At 35.6% G+C, this 18715-nt stretch overlaps 1 protein-coding gene and 1 pseudogene across 1 annotated transcript in view; both read right to left on the bottom strand.

Moving 5' to 3' along the window:
* DNAH7 (dynein axonemal heavy chain 7) overlaps positions 1–18715 on the bottom strand; it is a 225823-nt gene that overhangs the window by 185297 nt on the left and 21811 nt on the right. Inside the window, 7 exon segments of the mRNA XM_054566705.1 lie at positions 2952–3131; positions 3947–4130; positions 10974–11093; positions 14424–14549; positions 15248–15320; positions 17029–17209; positions 18232–18319. Of these exon segments, the coding sequence (XP_054422680.1) occupies positions 2952–3131; positions 3947–4130; positions 10974–11093; positions 14424–14549; positions 15248–15320; positions 17029–17209; positions 18232–18319 (952 nt within the window).
* On the bottom strand, positions 94–909 carry LOC129065459 (ribosome biogenesis protein NSA2 homolog; annotated as a pseudogene).

Genomic DNA, 18715 nt, shown 5'->3' with positions numbered 1-18715 from the left:
GAAAAAGCTATATGAATTCCAGTTCTGCAGTTGCTGTCAAAGATGATTAAGAGCATGTTCAATTATCTTACACAAAACACCCTCTAAATCTTTCTACTTAGGTGGTTTTTGAGTAAAGCCATCTCCAGTGAAGCAGACTTCAGTAGCCATCCTCTTGTATGCTTTCTTCCTTCTTGTCCCCATTTCAGTAACTTTTAATACCTGTTTCTCCCTGGGCATGAACTTTGGGCAGAGGGACTTTCCATTTTCGCACTTTCTCTTTTCATGTGTGTTTAATCATAGCAGCTCGGGACTGCCCCTCTCAGTCTAATAGGTATGCAGGTACTGCTCCTTGTGGAGTCTTTTCATCATTCTTTTGTCTGGTGTTTCTCTTCTCATGCATCTTGATAGTCTTTTTCATTTGTATTTGCTCAGCATAGCACTTTTTAAGTTGAGGCTCAGCCTTCAGACCAATTATCTTTTTTGCCTTCTTTGAACGTTCATGAGCCTCTCGATGACCTTTCTTGCTGTAGACTATCTACTACAGACAATGATTCTTTTTGTTTCACTTAAAAATCCCTTCTGGACAAGAAGTGGAGCATATATATTTTTAAAAGTAACTTGGTTCAAGAAGATAAACCATGAATGCACATCGACTTCTTATTTGAAAAAGAGGAGAAAAGCTCTTGAGATTTGTTTGCTCATTTAAAATTGTATCAGGCCCATTCTTACCCACCATTATTCTAATGGTGACAGTAGAATGCAAATTTTCAACTACAGGTTTTAGTCTGCTGTAGTTGCTGTCCACAAAATCAAAGATCAGAGGTCAATGACCTCCCTTACTCATTGACTGTTTTCTCTGTTTCTCATGGTAATCCAAAAATATCCATAGAGCTCATGGTGTAGCTGAATATACTCATTCTGTGGCATGGTTACAGCCAGCCAGCCACCGGGAGCAGTACACCAGTTGCAAAGAAGCTGTCAATTTTCAGGTCTCAGAAACTCACAAGCAGACTTCATACAACTTGGGACAGATAAGAGACACTTCTAAAACGTGAGAGACTTCTACTTATAGCAACATGAAGAATAAATATCCTGAAAACTACCTAGTTCAAAACACATAAACATTCTGAGAAAAATGATAAATATAACTTTCATAATGCATAGCTAAGGAAGTAAAATGATAATAAAAGAAGCCAAACAGGACAGAAAGCATGAATTGAGAGGGAACTGTGCGCAGAAGTGTGCAGCTGCCCTGGAGACTCTGCGGACCCCTGATGGTCTATATTTTGCTTTAATGAGTCTCCCAAAAGGTGGGCCTGTGTTCTGTGTGTCTTGTGTGAGGACAGGGGGAATAGAAGTCAGAGAACAAAGCCTCAAGCCTAAGCAAGGTGGGAAGTCACTCCCACATAAAGCCAAGAACACTGAAAGGTAACACAACCTCAAAATGAGGGTTCTGAGGACATAAAACTTTGGAATGCTAACAGGTGACAGAACCTTTGAATGAGGGGAAAGAGTAAAGGGAAATGTCTTCTTTGGGTCTTGTTTCCCAGTGAAGGAGAACAAAGATGGTTGCCTTAATAATTTGTAACTGCAAGCCTGTTCGCACACAGATTAGGGTAAGCATACATGCTGCCATTTTTGTCCACAAAATTCTCAGAGAAGAATTTTGTTAAAAATGGTCCTTGGTCTGCAGGAACCTCCAGAGCACCTGTGAAGAGACTGTGATAATCCGGAAGAAACAACTTAAGCCAAAGCCTCAAAGACTTTCCTGCATAAAGCTCCTACATGGATACGCTCATAATAATAAAGGAAAACATCCAAAAATAAAAGCCACCAAGAGCAGGACTCGTATCAGCAAACAGAGAGGTAAAAGAGTAATGAATACATGACTAAGTACAAGAGATATCAGAAATGACCAGGCCTATTTGAAAGAGAATTTAATGGAATTTTTATAATACAAAAAAAAAATAATTAAAAAAATTAGAAACTACATAAAGATGGCAATATTCTCAGAATAGATAATTGTACAACCATAATGCTGAGTAAAAAACAAGACATTATCATTTATAAAATGACACCCTCTATACAAAGACATGGAAAAACTAAACAAATTGTTTAGAGATACATAAACATGTAGTACGTTTGCCTTAAGATGTTGAGAATAATAACAACAAAATTCAAGACAGTGATTGTTTTACCAGGAGGATAGCAATGTGAACAGGGAAGGGCAATGGGGAGCAGGGAGGGATTAAAGGTATCAGTAATATTCTCTTTTTTCAGTTAGATTATAGGTACACAGGAATTTATATCACTACTTAGAACTATACACACTAGTCTCTCATACGCTTTTGTATGCATGAAATTTTAATAAACTATTTTAAAAGTATAAAAGGAAAAAGAAAGCTACAGATTGGACTTACAAAACTTGAAAACCTTGCAAGTTAAAGAATTTTCTGACATGCTTATTTCATATACTAGACTGTAATAACTACCGTAGAAATGTCATAGTTCGGCATAGCACTGTTAAATGTTTGGCCAAAGTGAGAAGGGAAGTGGAGTCTCTGATTTCAAAGTAGGGAGACACTGTTATGGAAAAAGGAAGATGAGGAGAGTAATGATTTGGAGGACCGTTTCACAGAGCTGGACAAGTAGAGTGGATGTCTACAACATGATATGAGTGCTCCAGCAAACGCTCATTGACTACTTCAAATCTGATCACAACTTCAGTGCTTTCCCCTCAGACAGTTTTCAGCTGATTCCAGTGGAAGAGCGGACTAAGAAAATAGGTATATTATAAGGGAAGCTAATGGGAAAGCTAATGGAAGTTTTGGAACAAAACTTCCTCATACGTCAATGTTACTAGGTCATTTAAATTCCCCAAAGCAGAGGACAGCTGTTTACACCTTTTGGAAGCGATTTGAAGTGAATATCAGACAAAGTCAAGCAATCAGAATATACTTGTTACTTACCAGTTTGGAATACAATTTCGTCTCAACTCTTGGCACAAAACTGACAGCCTTAATCATGACATCATAAATATTTAGAAAGATGTCTATGTAGTCATTGAACTCAGGTTCAAACTTAATGGTGTCATTATCAAGAATCAGCCTCATGATGAAACCTGGATGTTCAAAAGCTCTAACAGAATCCTGGGAAAAAAAAGATTCTTGTATTATTATTTATTAATGATTGTATTATTTTCCATACAAACAACTACAAACCTACTTTTGCCCCACCCTGAACATATGAATTGTGATAGACTTAGAAGTCACTCGTCCCAATTAGAATACGTAGGAACTCACCCTTCCTCTTATGCCCAAAAGCTAAGCCAAAGAAGAGCTCTACTAACAAGGGTGAGAGTGATTCCCAGGTAGATTTGTTGGTATCTAGTATCCATTGGGCTTATAGATTCTAAGAAAAGGGGCATGTGCATAGCAATGGGGCTCTAGAATCATGTAAAGAAGAGCCCAAGAGGAGAACATTCAAATTCCCTAGCCGAAAAAAAAAAAAAAAATTCCCAGGTCCTGCTCACACTGTAACAGGACCTTTTTCTAGAAAGAAAAGAGTTCCTTTTTCCCCAGCCATCATGACCCAAATTTCCCAATTATAGGAATTTTCATTTATTTCCACTAATCCTCACCAATGTGATTTTACTCATATATCCTAAATACGCAGGTTCATAATAACTTTTTTTAACAGATAAGCATAATAGGTCTAAAGATATACAGGGTGGGACAAAAGTAGATTTACAGTTTGGGTATGTGAAACAGAGTTTATTCTTGTATTATTATTTATTAATTATTGTATTATTTCCCATACAAGCAACTGTATACCTAATTTTGCCCCACCCTGTACTTTCTGCTTTCCCACTGGCAAAAGTATTTTAACACCTCCTCCCTGAAAGTAAAAACTGAAAGTAAAATAAACTAGTAAATGAATATTGGTGTAACTGCACCATACTTACTGGGGGTTGTACAATTAAGTCTGTGAAATCTTGCATGGAGACTAAAGTGAGCTCCTGGAGCTGTAAAGTCATAAGCGTAGCAGCGCAGTTGAAAAAAGACTCCAATTTGGCACTGCTGTCACTGGCTGGCAATTGCTTTTTTTTGTTACCTTGGTAATAAATATTCTGTACTTCTGGAAACCACCTTGAAAGAACAAAAGACCTTTAAAAGTTAACACTTTTAATGCATTTCTCCTCTTACACTGCACTTTAACAGTAACTCCTGGACACAGAGAGGGACAGTGCTCAGTGACATTGCCCGCTCTCATGACCCAAATTTAAGAGTTTAGAAATGTAAGCATTAGCATGTTTCATTTCTCCCAGGAAAAGAAATTTTAATCATAGGCAATAGAAAATGACTCAGTGACATGATGTTGTGAGAAAAATGTACATCTAACTTCAGAAACTATGATTGATGCAGTTTTTTAATAAACGTGACAACTAACTTTATTGAATGTTATAAGATACTCTTTAGGCTCTGAAATATTCCTCAGGGAATGGATTTGTTACCTTAAAGCTAAAATGTGAGCAACTGATTGAGCCCAGAGAGGGCTTATTGGGATCAACCCAGTTGGCATACTATGCTATTGCATCTTTTTCACAATGATTTGAAAACAAGGTACAAATCAACAAATCAAGTATATTATTTTCTTATCCCCCTTAATGTGAAATCCAAAGTTACAACAGTTGAGATCTGATTGAGAACAAACAAAACAGAGAACAGAAAAACAATGAAGATATCAACAAAACCAAAAATTGGTTTCAAAAAGATCAGCAACATTTACAAACATAGCTAAACTGACCAAAAAAAAGGGAAGACTCAAACTGTCAAAATAGAAATGAAGAAGCAGACATTAATACTGACCTACAAACTAAGAGTTTAGAAGCAACTATAATGAACAATTACATGCCCAAAATTAGATAATCTAGTAAATTCCTAGAAAGATACAACTACTAAAAATGACTTAAGAGATACAGAAAACATGAATAGATCTACAGATTGAGTTAATAAATTTTAAAAATTCCAAAGAAAAACAGAAGAGCCAGAACCCAGGCACAGAGGGCTTCACTACTGAGTTTACCAAATATTTAAAGAATTAACACTGATTCTTCAGAAATTCTTCCTAAAAGCAACACTTCTTAACTCATTTATGAGACCAGTATTATCATAATACCAAAACCAGACAAAAAAAAAATCACAAGAAGAAAAACTACAGGCCAATATCCCTTACGAATGCAGATACAAAAGTCCTCAACAAAAGGCAAGCAAACTGAATCCAATACCATATACAAAGGATTATACTCCATGGCCAAGGAGGGTTTATCTTAGGAATGCAAGGTTAGTTCAATACATTAATCAATGTAATACAGTATTTTAATAGAATAAAGGAGAAAAACCAATTATCATCTCAATAGATGCAGGAAAAGCATTTGGCAAAATCCATACTATTTTCACATTAAAAACAATAAAGATACTATGAATAAAAGTGAAATTCCTCAACACTAATAAAGAGCAACTACACAACTGATTTAATAGTGAGAGACTAAAAGCTTTTCCCCCAATATCAGTAACAAACAAGGATGTCCACTCCTGATATTTCCATTCAATATTGCACTGGAAGTTCTAATCAGAGCAATTAGGCAAAGAAAAGAAAAAAATATGCAGACAGAAAATGAAATAGAACTGTTTCTATTTGCAGATGGCATGGCCTTATATATGGAAAGCAATAAAGTATACACACACAAATATTCAAGTTAATAAACAAATTTAGCAAGGTTTCTGGATAATAAAAAGAGCTGAATTAGGCTTAATCAAATTTAAAATATTTGTGCTTCAAAGGACACTATCAAGAAAGTAAAAGAATAAACCACATAATGGGGAAAAATGTTTGCAAATCAAATGACTGATTAGGGTCTGGTATCAAGAATATATGAAGAACTCTAACAACTCAACAATACACCAGTAAAAATGAACAATGATTTTAATAGGAATTTATCCAAATAAAATAAACAAATGAAAAATAAGCACATGAAAACGTTCCACATCATTAGTTACTAAGGAAATGCAAATCAAAACCACAATGGGATAGTGCTTCCCATCCACTAGGATGTCTATAATCAAAAAGACGGACAATAAGTATTGTCAAGCATGTGGAGAAATTGGAATCCTCTTACATTGTTTGTAGGAATTTAGAAAAAACTGTGGCAGGTCCTCAAAAAGTTAAACAGAACCCAGCAATTCTACTGCAAAGTATATACCCAAGATAAGTGAAAACATATGTTTACACAAAATGAATGCTCACAGCAGCATTATTCATAACAGCCAAAAAACAGAAACAACCCAAATGTCCATCAACTGATGAATAGATAAACAAATGTGGTATATCCATACAATGGAACATTAATTGCCATCAGATGGGCTAAAGTATTAATACATGCTATAATATAAATAAATCTTGAAAACATTATACTTAGTGTAAGAAGCCAGACATAAATGGCTAGATATTGTATCATTCCACTTAGATGAAATGTCTAGAAGAAGCTAATGCATAGGGACAGAAAATATATTTGTGGTTTCCAGGGGTTTATGAAGGAGGAATAGGGAATGACTACTGACAGACACAGAGTTTCTTTTGGGGTGATGAAATTAGTGGTGATTATTGCACAACCTTGTGAATATATTATAAACCACTGAACTGTGTGCATTAAAGTGGTAAATTTTCTGGTAAGTTAATTGTATCTTAATTTTAAAAAGAATATTTAGCAATACACTGGATATGGCTGGGAGCAGGGTCGGGGTGGTAAGGATGTAGATGATGAGCAAGAGGCAGAAAAAGTCACGGTTTTCAACTTTGCCTGAGGATGGTCCAGTAAAGGGAGAGTAGCAGGTTTGGAAGAACAAGCATTATTATGGAGATGCGGATATTCAGCTGCTAACATGGCATTCAACTATACAGTATAAAATTAGTAATAAGGGCCTGGAAATCAGAAAACATGTAAGGATCTTAAGACAGCTGAGACAGATAAAATCATGAAATTTTCAAGAATATAAAGAAGAGAAACGACAGCAAACACCCTGGGCAGCCCCTACTCTTAGTGATAGTAGGAATAAGTAGCCAATAAAGAGAGACAGAAACAAAGAAAAGAAACAGGCACAGGGACACATAAAAACAGATTTCCAGGAGGCAGGGGCGATAAACAACAACTGCTAAGTAGAAGCAGAGGAGGAGGACCAAGAGAAAACATTTGCATTTGTGGTAGATGTCATAATTAATCATTTACTAATTGTTTCTCCACTGTGGTGAGTTTAAATTCTGCCTTTAACCATGAAAAACGCATGTGGCTCACTAAAAGTATTGTAGAGGGTTCTGCCATTAGAATCATCAGGAAGTAGCAAGAGATGCAGCTAATCAAACTACATCTTTCTTTTTTGTTTTTTTGGGTTTTTTTTTTTTTGGTTTCTTTCATTTTTAATTATATTTTATATGGTATTACAGTTGTCCTGATTTCTCCCCTTGGTCACCCTCCACCCAGCACCCTCCACTCCCTCAGGCCATCCCCACACCCCAAACCTTTGTTCATGTCCATGGGTCACACGTATAAGTTCTTTGGCTGCTCTATTTCCTATACTGTACTGTACTTTACATCGTCATGGCTAGTCTGTGATTTCCTATTTGTACTTCTTCATCCTTTCACCTCTTCACCCATTCTCCCCCATCCCACTCCCATCTGGCAACCATCAAAACATTCTCCATACCCATGATTCTGTCTCTGTTCTTCTTGTTTACTTAGTTTGTTTTTTAGATACAATTGTTGACAGAAATGTATTTTTTATCATTTTACCATTCATAGTTCAGATCTTCTTTTTCTTAAAGAAGTCCCCTTAACATTTCATGTAATAATGGTTTGGTGATGATGAACTCCTTTAGTTTTTTCTTGTCTGGGAAGCTCTTTATCTGCCCTTTGATTCTAAATGATAGCTTTGCTGTGCAGAGCAATCTTGACTACAGGTCTTGGCTTTTCATAACTTTGAATATTTCTTGCCAATCCCTCCTAGCCTGCAAAGTTTCTTTTGAGAAATCAGTTACAGCCTTATGTAAACTCCCCTGTAGGTAATTAACTGCTTTTCTCTTGATGCTTTTAAGATTCTCTCTTTATATTTAATCTTTGGCATTTTAATTATGATATGTATAAGAATGGGCCTCTTTGCATCCATCATAATTGGGACTCTGTATGCTTCCTGGACTTGCATGTCTATTTCATTCACCAAATTAGGTGAGTTTTCTTTTTTTTTCAGATAAGATTTCTAATTTCTTGCTCTTTCTCTTCTCCTTCTGGCACCCCTATGATGTTGGAGCACTTAAAGTTGTTCCAGAGGCTGCTTATGCTATCCTCATTCTTTTGGGATTCTTCTTTCTTCTTATTGTACCGATTGGTTGTTTTTTGCTTCTTTAGGTTCCAAATCACTGATTTGATTTTCGGCTTCATCCACACTACTGTTTCCCTGTGAATTGTTCTTTATGTCAATTAGTGTACCCTTCATTTCTGACTGGGTCTTTTTTATGCTATTGAGGTCCACACTAAGTTCCTTGAGTATCCTTATAGACAGTATTTTGAACTCTGCATCTGAAAGATTGCTTATCTCTATTTCCTTTAGCTCTTTTTCTGCAGTTTTGATCTGTTCTTTCATTGGGGCCCTGGTTCTTTCTTTCCTCATTTTGGCAGCCTCCCTGTGTTTGTTTCTATGCATTAGGTAGAGCTGCCTTGACTCCGTGTCTTGGTAGTGTGGCCAAATGTACTAGGTGTCCTGTAAAGTCCAGTGGCACAGCCTCCCCTATCACCCAAGCTGGGTCCTCCAGGTGCGCCCTTCATGTGGGCTGAGTACACCCTCCTCTTGTAGCTGAGCCTTAGTTGCTGTTGGCAGATCAATGGGAGGGATTTACCCAGGCCAGTCAGCTGAGAGGACTGGCTGTGACCACTGACCACCACCCTCAGCCCTCTGTGGAGGATGAGCTGTGCAGGGGCAGAGTGGTGGGTCTCTGACCTGGTCTGCAGCCGTCCACTGGGTTCGCTGGCCCTGGGGTTTCCCAGGTGGTGCAGGCCAAGGTTAGTCCCCACTTGCATTTTGCCCAGCGCACCCTGCCTGAGCTGTAAAGCAATCTGAGATGGCTGTTACTTGTGCTGGGCTTGGGGATTCCTAGGCAAAGCCAAGCTGTGATTCTAAGCTGGCTGCTGCTAGTGCCAGGCTTACAACTCACTGAAGCTAGCTGTTGCTTGTTTCATAGAATTTAGGAAGTTGTGAAGCATGAGCCATGACCAGCCATTCATATGGAAATGCAGCTTGGGTTGACCCTTAAGTTGGATGGGAAAGAGTCTCTGGGAATCTCCAAGGCAGGTCAAACAGTGTTAGCCATGTTGATGGAGTCTCAGACAGGGCACCAGCTTGTCAGCTCTGTGGGGGGAGGGTTTAGAAAAGGGACAATGGCCTCTGCTCGCCTTGATGCCAAACACTTCATTTTCTCCCTGTATACCACTGGTGCCTTTCAAGCTGATACCCTGGTGCTGGATCTCAGAGGGAGTGAGTTTGAGTGGGTGAGTCCATGTGTGGGTTCTTTAAGAGGAACTGCTTGGGGCTGCAGATGTCTCTTCTACCAACTCAATCCCCACTAATTTTTGCAGCTAGAACTTGTGGGCACTTATCTTCCTGGCACTGGAACCCTGGGCTGGGTGGCCTGCTGCAGGGCTGGAACTTCTTGCTCCCGAGATATCCCTCCCAAATTTTTATCCACTACATATGGGTGTGGGACCAACCTATACCACATCTGCACTCCTCCTATCAATCTGGATGGATGTGGTTTCTTTAATTCCATAGTTGTCATACTTGCATTCAGTTTGATTTCTGACACTTCTGAGTGACGGTTATTGTATATTTTAGTTGTAATTTTGATATAGTTGTGCAAAGAGGCAAGCCATGTCTGCCTACACCACCATCTTGACCAGAAGTCCTCTATCTACATGTTTTGGCAAAGTATTCAATAAAGTCTGTACTCTACCCTATACTTGGATGCCCAATTTAGTAAAATTTACAGTGGTAATGTATTTCTGGGGTATAGCCCTGAAGTTACAGTTTAAGATAATTTATTCTTATTCTGTTCTTAAGAGGTCATTTTCTTCTCGGAAATTAATTATGGGTTTTTATTCTGCACCTCTTCTCTTTTTGTTTATGTTAACTTAACACTAATATTAAATAGAAGTCAAAAGTTCTTTCAAGTAGTGTCAAATTTGATTGTGACATAGTAAAGAAGAAACAAGATAAAGAAAAGATTCAGTCTTAAACCATCAAGATACATTTCTAAGTAACTTTTGGAAATTACAAAACTAAGCTGGAGTTTCATCATGTTGTTTTTGTAATAACTTTATTATACATGAAAAAGACAATTGTCCTGTATTACTTCATGACATATTGTCTAGCACCTGTATCAATAATTGTCATATGTGGCTATTCCATTTTGAAGGGTCAGTGTTAAATTATCATTTGTTAAATCTAACCTCCAATGAGATTGTAAATACCTTTATAGATAGGAGTATATTTTCCCCCACCTAATCATTCTTTAACTCTACCACATCTTTCAGCCAAAAACAAAATGAAAAAGGCACAGAAACTTGCATGTATTTATAGTAGATGTCAAATAAATATCTTCAAGTAACTAGTTGATGACCATTCCCCCATGGTATCCAACCCCACTCGCAGAGCTGAGGTAGAAACCAGACATTAAGAAAAAAGTAACCATTAATCAGAACCCGTATGGGTTCTGTAGAACATTTGGATAGACATTACAGACCAAAGCAGTTAATGATATCATATTTAACTCTTAAACAGAGATGATTACAAGCTTGTTAAGGTGTAATTTTCAAAAAGCAGTTAAAATTTAGTACCCAACCAATCACATTTTTAAATTTGTTTTCCTTCAAGAAATGTCTACTTTACGTTTTAAGTAGAGTCTCTTTGGCAGTTTCCAGGTGTCTCATAACAATGGTCTGAAAATTTGACATCTCTAATGCCTCCTGGCAATTGTGAAATTCTTCTGTATCAACTAAACGTAATTTTCTGCAAGAGATAAAAATGAACAGTGATTTAAGTATGAGGTGTTTTTGTATTTAATATTTTGCTATTTGATCCCTTCTCAAAAAATATAATACTCCTAGGTTTTATCACTAAAATTTGTGTTGCATAAAAATTAATATTCAAGACATAAGATGTTATGATTTTAACACAATTAATACACTTTTGCATGTGGTTTTCCAATTTTCCCAGCAGCATTTATTGAAGATTCTTTTCTCCATTATATTTGTTTTGGCTTCTTTGTAGAAAATTATTTGCCCATATACATATGGGTTTATTTCTGGGCTCTCAATTCTGTTCCATTAGCCTGTGTGTCTGTTTTTCTGTCAGTACCATGGTGTTTTGATTATTGTCACTTTGTAGTATAATTTGAAGTCAGGGAGTGTGATAACTCCAGCTTCATTCTTTTTTTCTCAGGGCTTCTTTGACTATTCAGGGTCTTTTGTGGTTCCATTTGTCCCCATATATAAAAATTAACTCAAAATGGATCTAAGACCTAAAACAATAAATTACACAGAAGATAACATAGACACTAAACTTACGGACCTCAGTTTAGAGAGGATTTTATGAATTTGACCCGAAAGGCAAGGAAAGTAAAGGCAAAAAAATATATGAGTGCAACTATGTTAAACTAAAAAGTACACAGCAAAAGAAACCACCAACAAAACAAGACAATAACCAACCAAATGAGCGAAAATATTTGCAAACAACAGCACTTATAAGGGGCTAATATAAAAAATACATTAAGTACTCATACGACTCAACACCAAACAAACTAACAATCCAATTAAAAAGTGGGCAGAGGACACGAACAGATAATTCCCCTAAGAAGACATACAAATGGCCAATATGAAAAGATGCTCTATTTCACTAGCTATTAGGGAAATGCAAATCAAAACTACAATGAGATACCACCTCATACCTGTTAGAATGACTATCATCATTACTAAGACAAGTAATAACAAGTCCAGGAGAGGTTGTGGAGAAAAGGGAACCCTCATTCACTGCTTTTAGGAATGCAAACTGGTGCAGCTACTATAGGAACAAACAGTATGGAGGTTCCTCAAAAAATTAAGAATAGAGTTATCATATGACCAAGCAATCCCTCTTCTGGGTATCTACCAGAAAAATCTGACATTTATTCACAAAGATACATGCACCCCTATTTTACTGCAGCATTACTCACAATAGCCAATACATGGAAACATGATTGGATAAAGAAGATATGGCACATATATACAATACTATTCAGCCATAAGAAAAGAGGAAATACCGCCATTTCTGATAACATGAATGGGTCTTGAGAATATCATGCTAAGTGAAATAAGTTAGATATAAAAAGACAAGAACCATATGATTTCATTTATATGTGGGATTTAAAACTGAAAACAACAAATGAACAAACAAATAAACAAAAACTCCTAAAGACAGACAATAGTATGGTGGTTACCAGAGAGAAGGGGGTGGGAGAGATAGTAAAGGGGGTCAAATATATGGTGATGGAAGAAGATTTGACTTTGGGTGGTGAACATGCAATACAATATGCGGATGATATTTCACAGAATTGTACACTTGAAAACTATATAATCTTATTAACCAATGTTACCTCCAATAAATATAATTTTAAAAAGTAAATAAAAATAATATAAACTCAACAGCAACACAGTATGAATTATGACACTATACTATCAAATAGAAGGTTGTAATAACTGGGATCTGATGAACAGTTTAAACTGATTTTTGTTTTCAAACTGAAACAATTAAAACAGGAAAAGAGGTAGGACCCAAAGTTTCCAGGGGCCATAGCTCTTGAAACAAAAGTTGCACTCTCTCTGAAAAGAAAGCAGCCCTGACTAGTGGGAAACCATGTGGTGGGGGATCTCTCACTCATACTTAAGATCCAGTGTATCAAAATCTTTTTAAAAAATGAATGGGGCTAAATCGAAACCTGCCTGGATTTGATCTTTTTAGAAAACACACGTTTACTCCAGTGAACAGCTTTCAGGACAGCCTCTTTTCTGACAACAAGGCTATGGATCCTGGTAATATACATGGTTTACTCATTTATTACCTATTAATATCATTGCGTTATTCACTTCAATTTAATTATAGATTCTTTCCCTGTTTCCATGTGGTTAAGTGATTTCTATGTTACCTGAAAGATAGTAAACACTATTAAAAACAACACATTTAATTTTTATTTAAAGACCAATGTAAAATCCTGGTTAGTAAACAAAACACATTTCAAATCTATGTATTTATACTCCTTTCACAGCTAAAATCCATTTGTTAGCTTATAATGCATTCAGTACCTGGCATGGATAATGCATTAGACACAAAGTAGGTACAGCCATTGCTGGAGCACTTCTGGTAATGTTATTCTGGACAACTGAACAGTGTAAAGTAATGTTTTAAAACAAAATGCTTTGAAAACTTAGCCAAATAGCACATTCTAACAGACAAAAACTATCCCTTTATGAACAACACTAAGCAATGGAGTCTCATCCCCAGCCCAATGTGTTCTGGCAGTTCCATCTGTGAGTGGAAATGAAAGAAAACAAGCGTGGTGGTGTGAGAAAAGGCTCACAGACTACTCTGGAGAGAAGGATGTCATCTCCTCTATCACAAAACAGGGGCCTACCCAGGTTTTCAAGGGACCTGTTGGAAGGCCTTCTTTAAGGAAAAATAATATCTATGCATTACTTTTACATATTTTATAAAATCCTATTTCCATGGGTACATATTGCTAAGATGTCTCCCCGTACCCTGGAAGTGGCAGTTCAAGGAAGGGGATAGGATGAAGCTGGAGCTTCTAAAATGGGAGGCAAACTGTCCTCAGCCCAGGACTCAACTGTTTCGCTTCACAGCTCCCACCAGAGTGCATCCGCTCTGCACCGTCCCGCCAGGGCAGTGCCTCGGCGGCAATGCACGATCCCAGTCACCCAGGAACTTCACCTCTTGCCACTCATACGGGCAATGTTTTCTGGGTCCCTAAACCATACAGATGATTGTAGCAGCTAACATTCTGTAAGATTTAAAACAAGGCATGATAATTCAGCCCCTTAACTGTAATTATACCTTAAAGCATGTGTGTTATTGGGGTATGGAGTGGGGAAGGGAGAATCGGATTAAAGATAAAGTCAATATTTATTTTTTATGCTATATTGCTCATTTAAAGCCATGCTTAAATACATTAAATTTGCAATATTTTTAAAAGTTTGCAGTTAAAGTAGAAAATAAGTATGTAGTTAAGATGAAATAATTTTCATCTCTTAAAAAAAAAATAAAATTTTCAGTAAGGCCAGAAATACTCACTTAAAGGTACTGTGCCACAAATCTAGCACAGCCAGCATTGTAGGGTTAATTGCATTCAAGTGATCCCTAATATAATTTCTTGCAGCAAAAAAAGACTTCCTCCAAGGTTTTGGAAGAATTTCCATTCTGGAAATAAAGAGAAAATATTCCATTATCTTCTTTAAAAATCAAAATAAATTATTCTTAGTCAATGTATTTTTTGAGTAATAATGGTTTAATTTTAATTAAAAATATGATGTATCCCTCATGGTAATAACAATATAAGTCATGCTCTTTATGGCTTACTGTAATTTCAGGATAATAATGCACGTGAAATTAGATTTTAATTTTTATCACATAAGGTAATTTTTTTCTCTACATACTTGATCCTATTGAGTCCAAAAGTAAATCATAACGATCAGACAGAAACATGCTCTGTTATATATACATCTTGAAAGATTTTCTTAAAGAAGACATAAAACATTTAATTTTTCCCTTTATTTTTGAAACATTTTAAGGATATAATCCATTCTACCTATGGAAATCTAATTGAAATTCACCTCTATTAATGTGTAATGTCACTTACAAAATCACAAACACTAACATTCTTATTTAAAGACATTTATTCTGTAACTCCTATGACTCGGATACCCACTATACATCAATGTGTAAAGTAACATATTAGGGCTTAAATATATAAAGAGAGTTAGAACTACCAACTGTATATATGAAGTACATAAAATGTAAACATACATATATGAGAAAATAATACCAGTGTGTAAATATATACACATACACAGGAATGGTCACATAATTAATATTCTTAGGGAAACTCGATAGCTTACTCAGCACGATGGGGTGGTAGTTCATCTGCCTTTTTATCATCTTTTTCTCTGGGATCTTTCAAAACAAAATCAACTAAAAGAAAACAAGAAAGTTCTGATTAATCACCTTATATTAATTGTAGTATGTTTTGAAGCAATTGCAAAACTAATTCCATTAAAATTGTTTAAATTGTTTTTAAAAATAATTGTGCATTTATGAATATGAAAAATATATGATGTCTTTATCTTTGAGAGTGTTTGTTTCTTAACAATATCCCTCCCTATTCTTTCATTTGAAAATAATAATAGCTTTTAATATTACATTTTCTTGTTTAGCTATTCTACAAAAAGTAGTTATCATTTAATTGAAGTTTACCACCACAGAGCAGCAGCAGTTTCCCGTCACAGAAAAATACACATATTGTCTTGCTGCTCTCTTTTAAATTGCTTAGGAGCATAAAACAATCTTGTTATAAAATCAGTAAAGAGAGCTATTTCTGCTTCTGTCTTCTGTGGTCTTTAACTCAGTTAATTCTAATTTCCCTGCCTGTCTTTCAAGATGTTCTTTCTAAAATGTAAATATATGTTATTACCCCTCTGTTTAAAATCCTCCACTGACTCTCCTTCACCTTCCAATGTTTTAAAAAGGCCATCAAATTCTGTTGCCTTCCCAAACTGCACGCTATGCTTTGGCCATCAGAACTGCTCCCAAGCCTGAAAGGGCCTTTCGTGTAAATTGGCCATGGTTTACTCCATCTCCGAGGCCAAGTATGTTACCTAGCACGCTGTGCCCCTTCTTCAACCTCCATTCAGGTGCCTCCAGAGTCCTTCCACACAAGGCAGGTGCCACCTCTTCTCCCTCAGAGTGTGTCCTCTATCTACCTCCTCATTGCACTTACTACTCTATTTTGTAATTTAGTGATGTGTCCATCTCCCTTATCACACTATGAACATTTTGAGGGCAAGAACTTGGATCTTTATTTTTTTTATTACCAGGGCACTCAATAAGAGTCTTAAATGCAGTGAATGTCTTCCTCCATAAAGGGTTCCCAGACCACTCCAAAGCATCACGATTTCTCCAACGTTGAGCATAGCATCAATTATACCATGATTATATCACAACCCACTGGAGAACCTTTAGACTGAAAAGTCCATTCTCCAGAGATTTTAATTCAGATGGGTCCACTAATCAGTACTTTTTAAATGATTCTGATGATTAGTCGGTCTTAGAATCTATTGGTCCACACTGTAAATCAGCAAACTTTTTATGTTAAGAGCCAGATTGTAAATATTTTCAACTTTGTTAGTCATAAGGTATCTATCACAACTACTCAACTCTGTTCCTGTAGCTCAAAAGCAGCCATAGATAACGTGCAAATGATTGTATGTAATTGTGTCCCAATAAAACTTTATTTATAGAAACAGGCAGTGGTCCAGATTGGGCCTGTGAGCTATAGTTTGCCAACCCCTGGTTCACAGCAACAATTTTGTAATTAATCACATTCTACTTTATAGTATCAGTAATGTTATTACTAATCAAATAATTAATATTTTAATAACTTTCTTCAGTTCTGTCCTTTGTTGAGGTAGATATATGCATACAGATAGATCGTGTTTTTCTTGAATTTTTTGTAAATTATTAATAAAACTTGCCTAAGATCTTGAGCACTATAACAGAAATATAAGAAACAGCATAATAAATACAATAAATAATTACAAATATAGGTATTAACTTTCAATTTCAAAAAATTTTTCTTTAATGAGACAATCAAATTAGAAAGAAGAGAGAAATACTGGTTTACCTATGGATTTTTTTACACTAAGAAGATAATCTTCTCTCATTTCATCAGATAATGCAAGAATGCTGTTAGTGAGGACTTTCAGATGTTGGGGGACTAAATTCAATACATGCTCTAGCCAAGAATCTTCCATTGGGGCAACATGGTCTGTATCAATTCCATGGTGAATATAATAGTAATATCTCTATATAAAGGAGAACAAGAAATGTAAGTGGATTCAGAACTATAATAATTGAAGTTCTTATACTTCTGTTTATCACACATAAAACTACTGAGCAAAATTAAAGTTTTAGGAGACCTATTTACATTTAATAAAAGTATTTTGTGCAGTTCATATAGGCACTATTTGAGATTGCCTAAATTTAAAAAATACATATGATATTACATGAAAATTAATGCTCTTATCTTAGTTCATAATTCTACTGTAAACCATCAAGTTATATTACTGAACAAAGACCATATAGAAGTAGAATTCAATGTTTTATAAGTGGGTGAAAATTTGGTATGTTAGTTTTTGTTCTTCTACTATCTATAATCAGAAGTAGATCTCAAAGGCTCCAAGTGGCATTAGTATCCCTATACATTAACCTCAGAAAGACAATACTACAGGGTTTAGAAAATTTCCAATTGACCTATTAATATTCCATACTATCATTTTACAGCTGGTATTAAATATGTGCATAAAATATTCATTTTAAGACATGATAGTGTTTCTCTAATAATGGATATTTAACTTCAATATATTTTCATTAGCTTTTAAAATATGTCACTTATTCAAAAAATATTTAAACACAAAAATACTTTCAAATTAGCAATGTTAAAGACTTTGATATTTATCTTTTAAAATTTTGTATTTGAAATACTCAAAGAATTACTATTTAGAAGTTAATAGTCTTTGTAAAGTATACATTATATAGCTAAGATAATTTCTCATAGAATAAAAACATGTAGAAGCTATACAAGACTGAGGCTAGCTTTAACAAAGGGAGCAGGAGGAAACTTGGGATTCTTTCATTGTGGTCTTAGGTGACAATGGAAAGAATGATTTCCTCCATTAATCCAATGGAGCAATCTTATGGAACTCCATATTTACTCCTACTTCCACACAGTTTCACAGGGAGGAGCAAAGATTAATCTCAAAAGTTGAAAGTATCTTCAGGTGCTTCCTTTACTTCCAATTATACAGATCAAAGAAATAGCCATTACCAAGATGTCTTTCTCTATTGCAGAAGTGGTCATTCTGGGAAATGTGCTTTCATCAGGAGTAGGTGAGTCTAGAACAGCATCTTGTTGCCTAAGAAAATGATAAACAACTATTTAAATAGTTACTGAAAAACAGTTTTATAGCAATAGATATAAAAAGATAAGGACTGTATTCTGTTAAATCATAAGGAACAAATAAATTGTTGAATGTTTTATAAATAGTACACATATTTGTTTTGGTACCATATCCCTCCCAAATACTTTCTCTTTATCCATGGAGAGACAGTTATACTGGAAATGATTAAAAGACCTAATTCAAAGGCCATCTGCTGCTTTATGGGCTTTACCGATTCTTCATCAATACTAAAAAGACAAGCTCTCTCTTCTTTTAAATGTTAAAGGAGTACTCTTTTTTATTTTTTAATTATATTTTATTGATTATGCTATTACAGTTGTCCCAATTTTTCCACCTCCGTCCCACTCCACC

Source organism: Pteronotus mesoamericanus, unplaced genomic scaffold (assembly GCF_021234165.1).
Source record: "Pteronotus mesoamericanus isolate MK-2021 breed Mesoamerican mustached bat unplaced genomic scaffold, CSHL_Meso_final contig_179, whole genome shotgun sequence".
NCBI classification, from domain to species: domain Eukaryota; kingdom Metazoa; phylum Chordata; class Mammalia; order Chiroptera; family Mormoopidae; genus Pteronotus; species Pteronotus mesoamericanus.
Note: the sequence above shows the minus strand (reverse complement) of the source record. Positions and strands in the feature narration are given on the sequence as shown.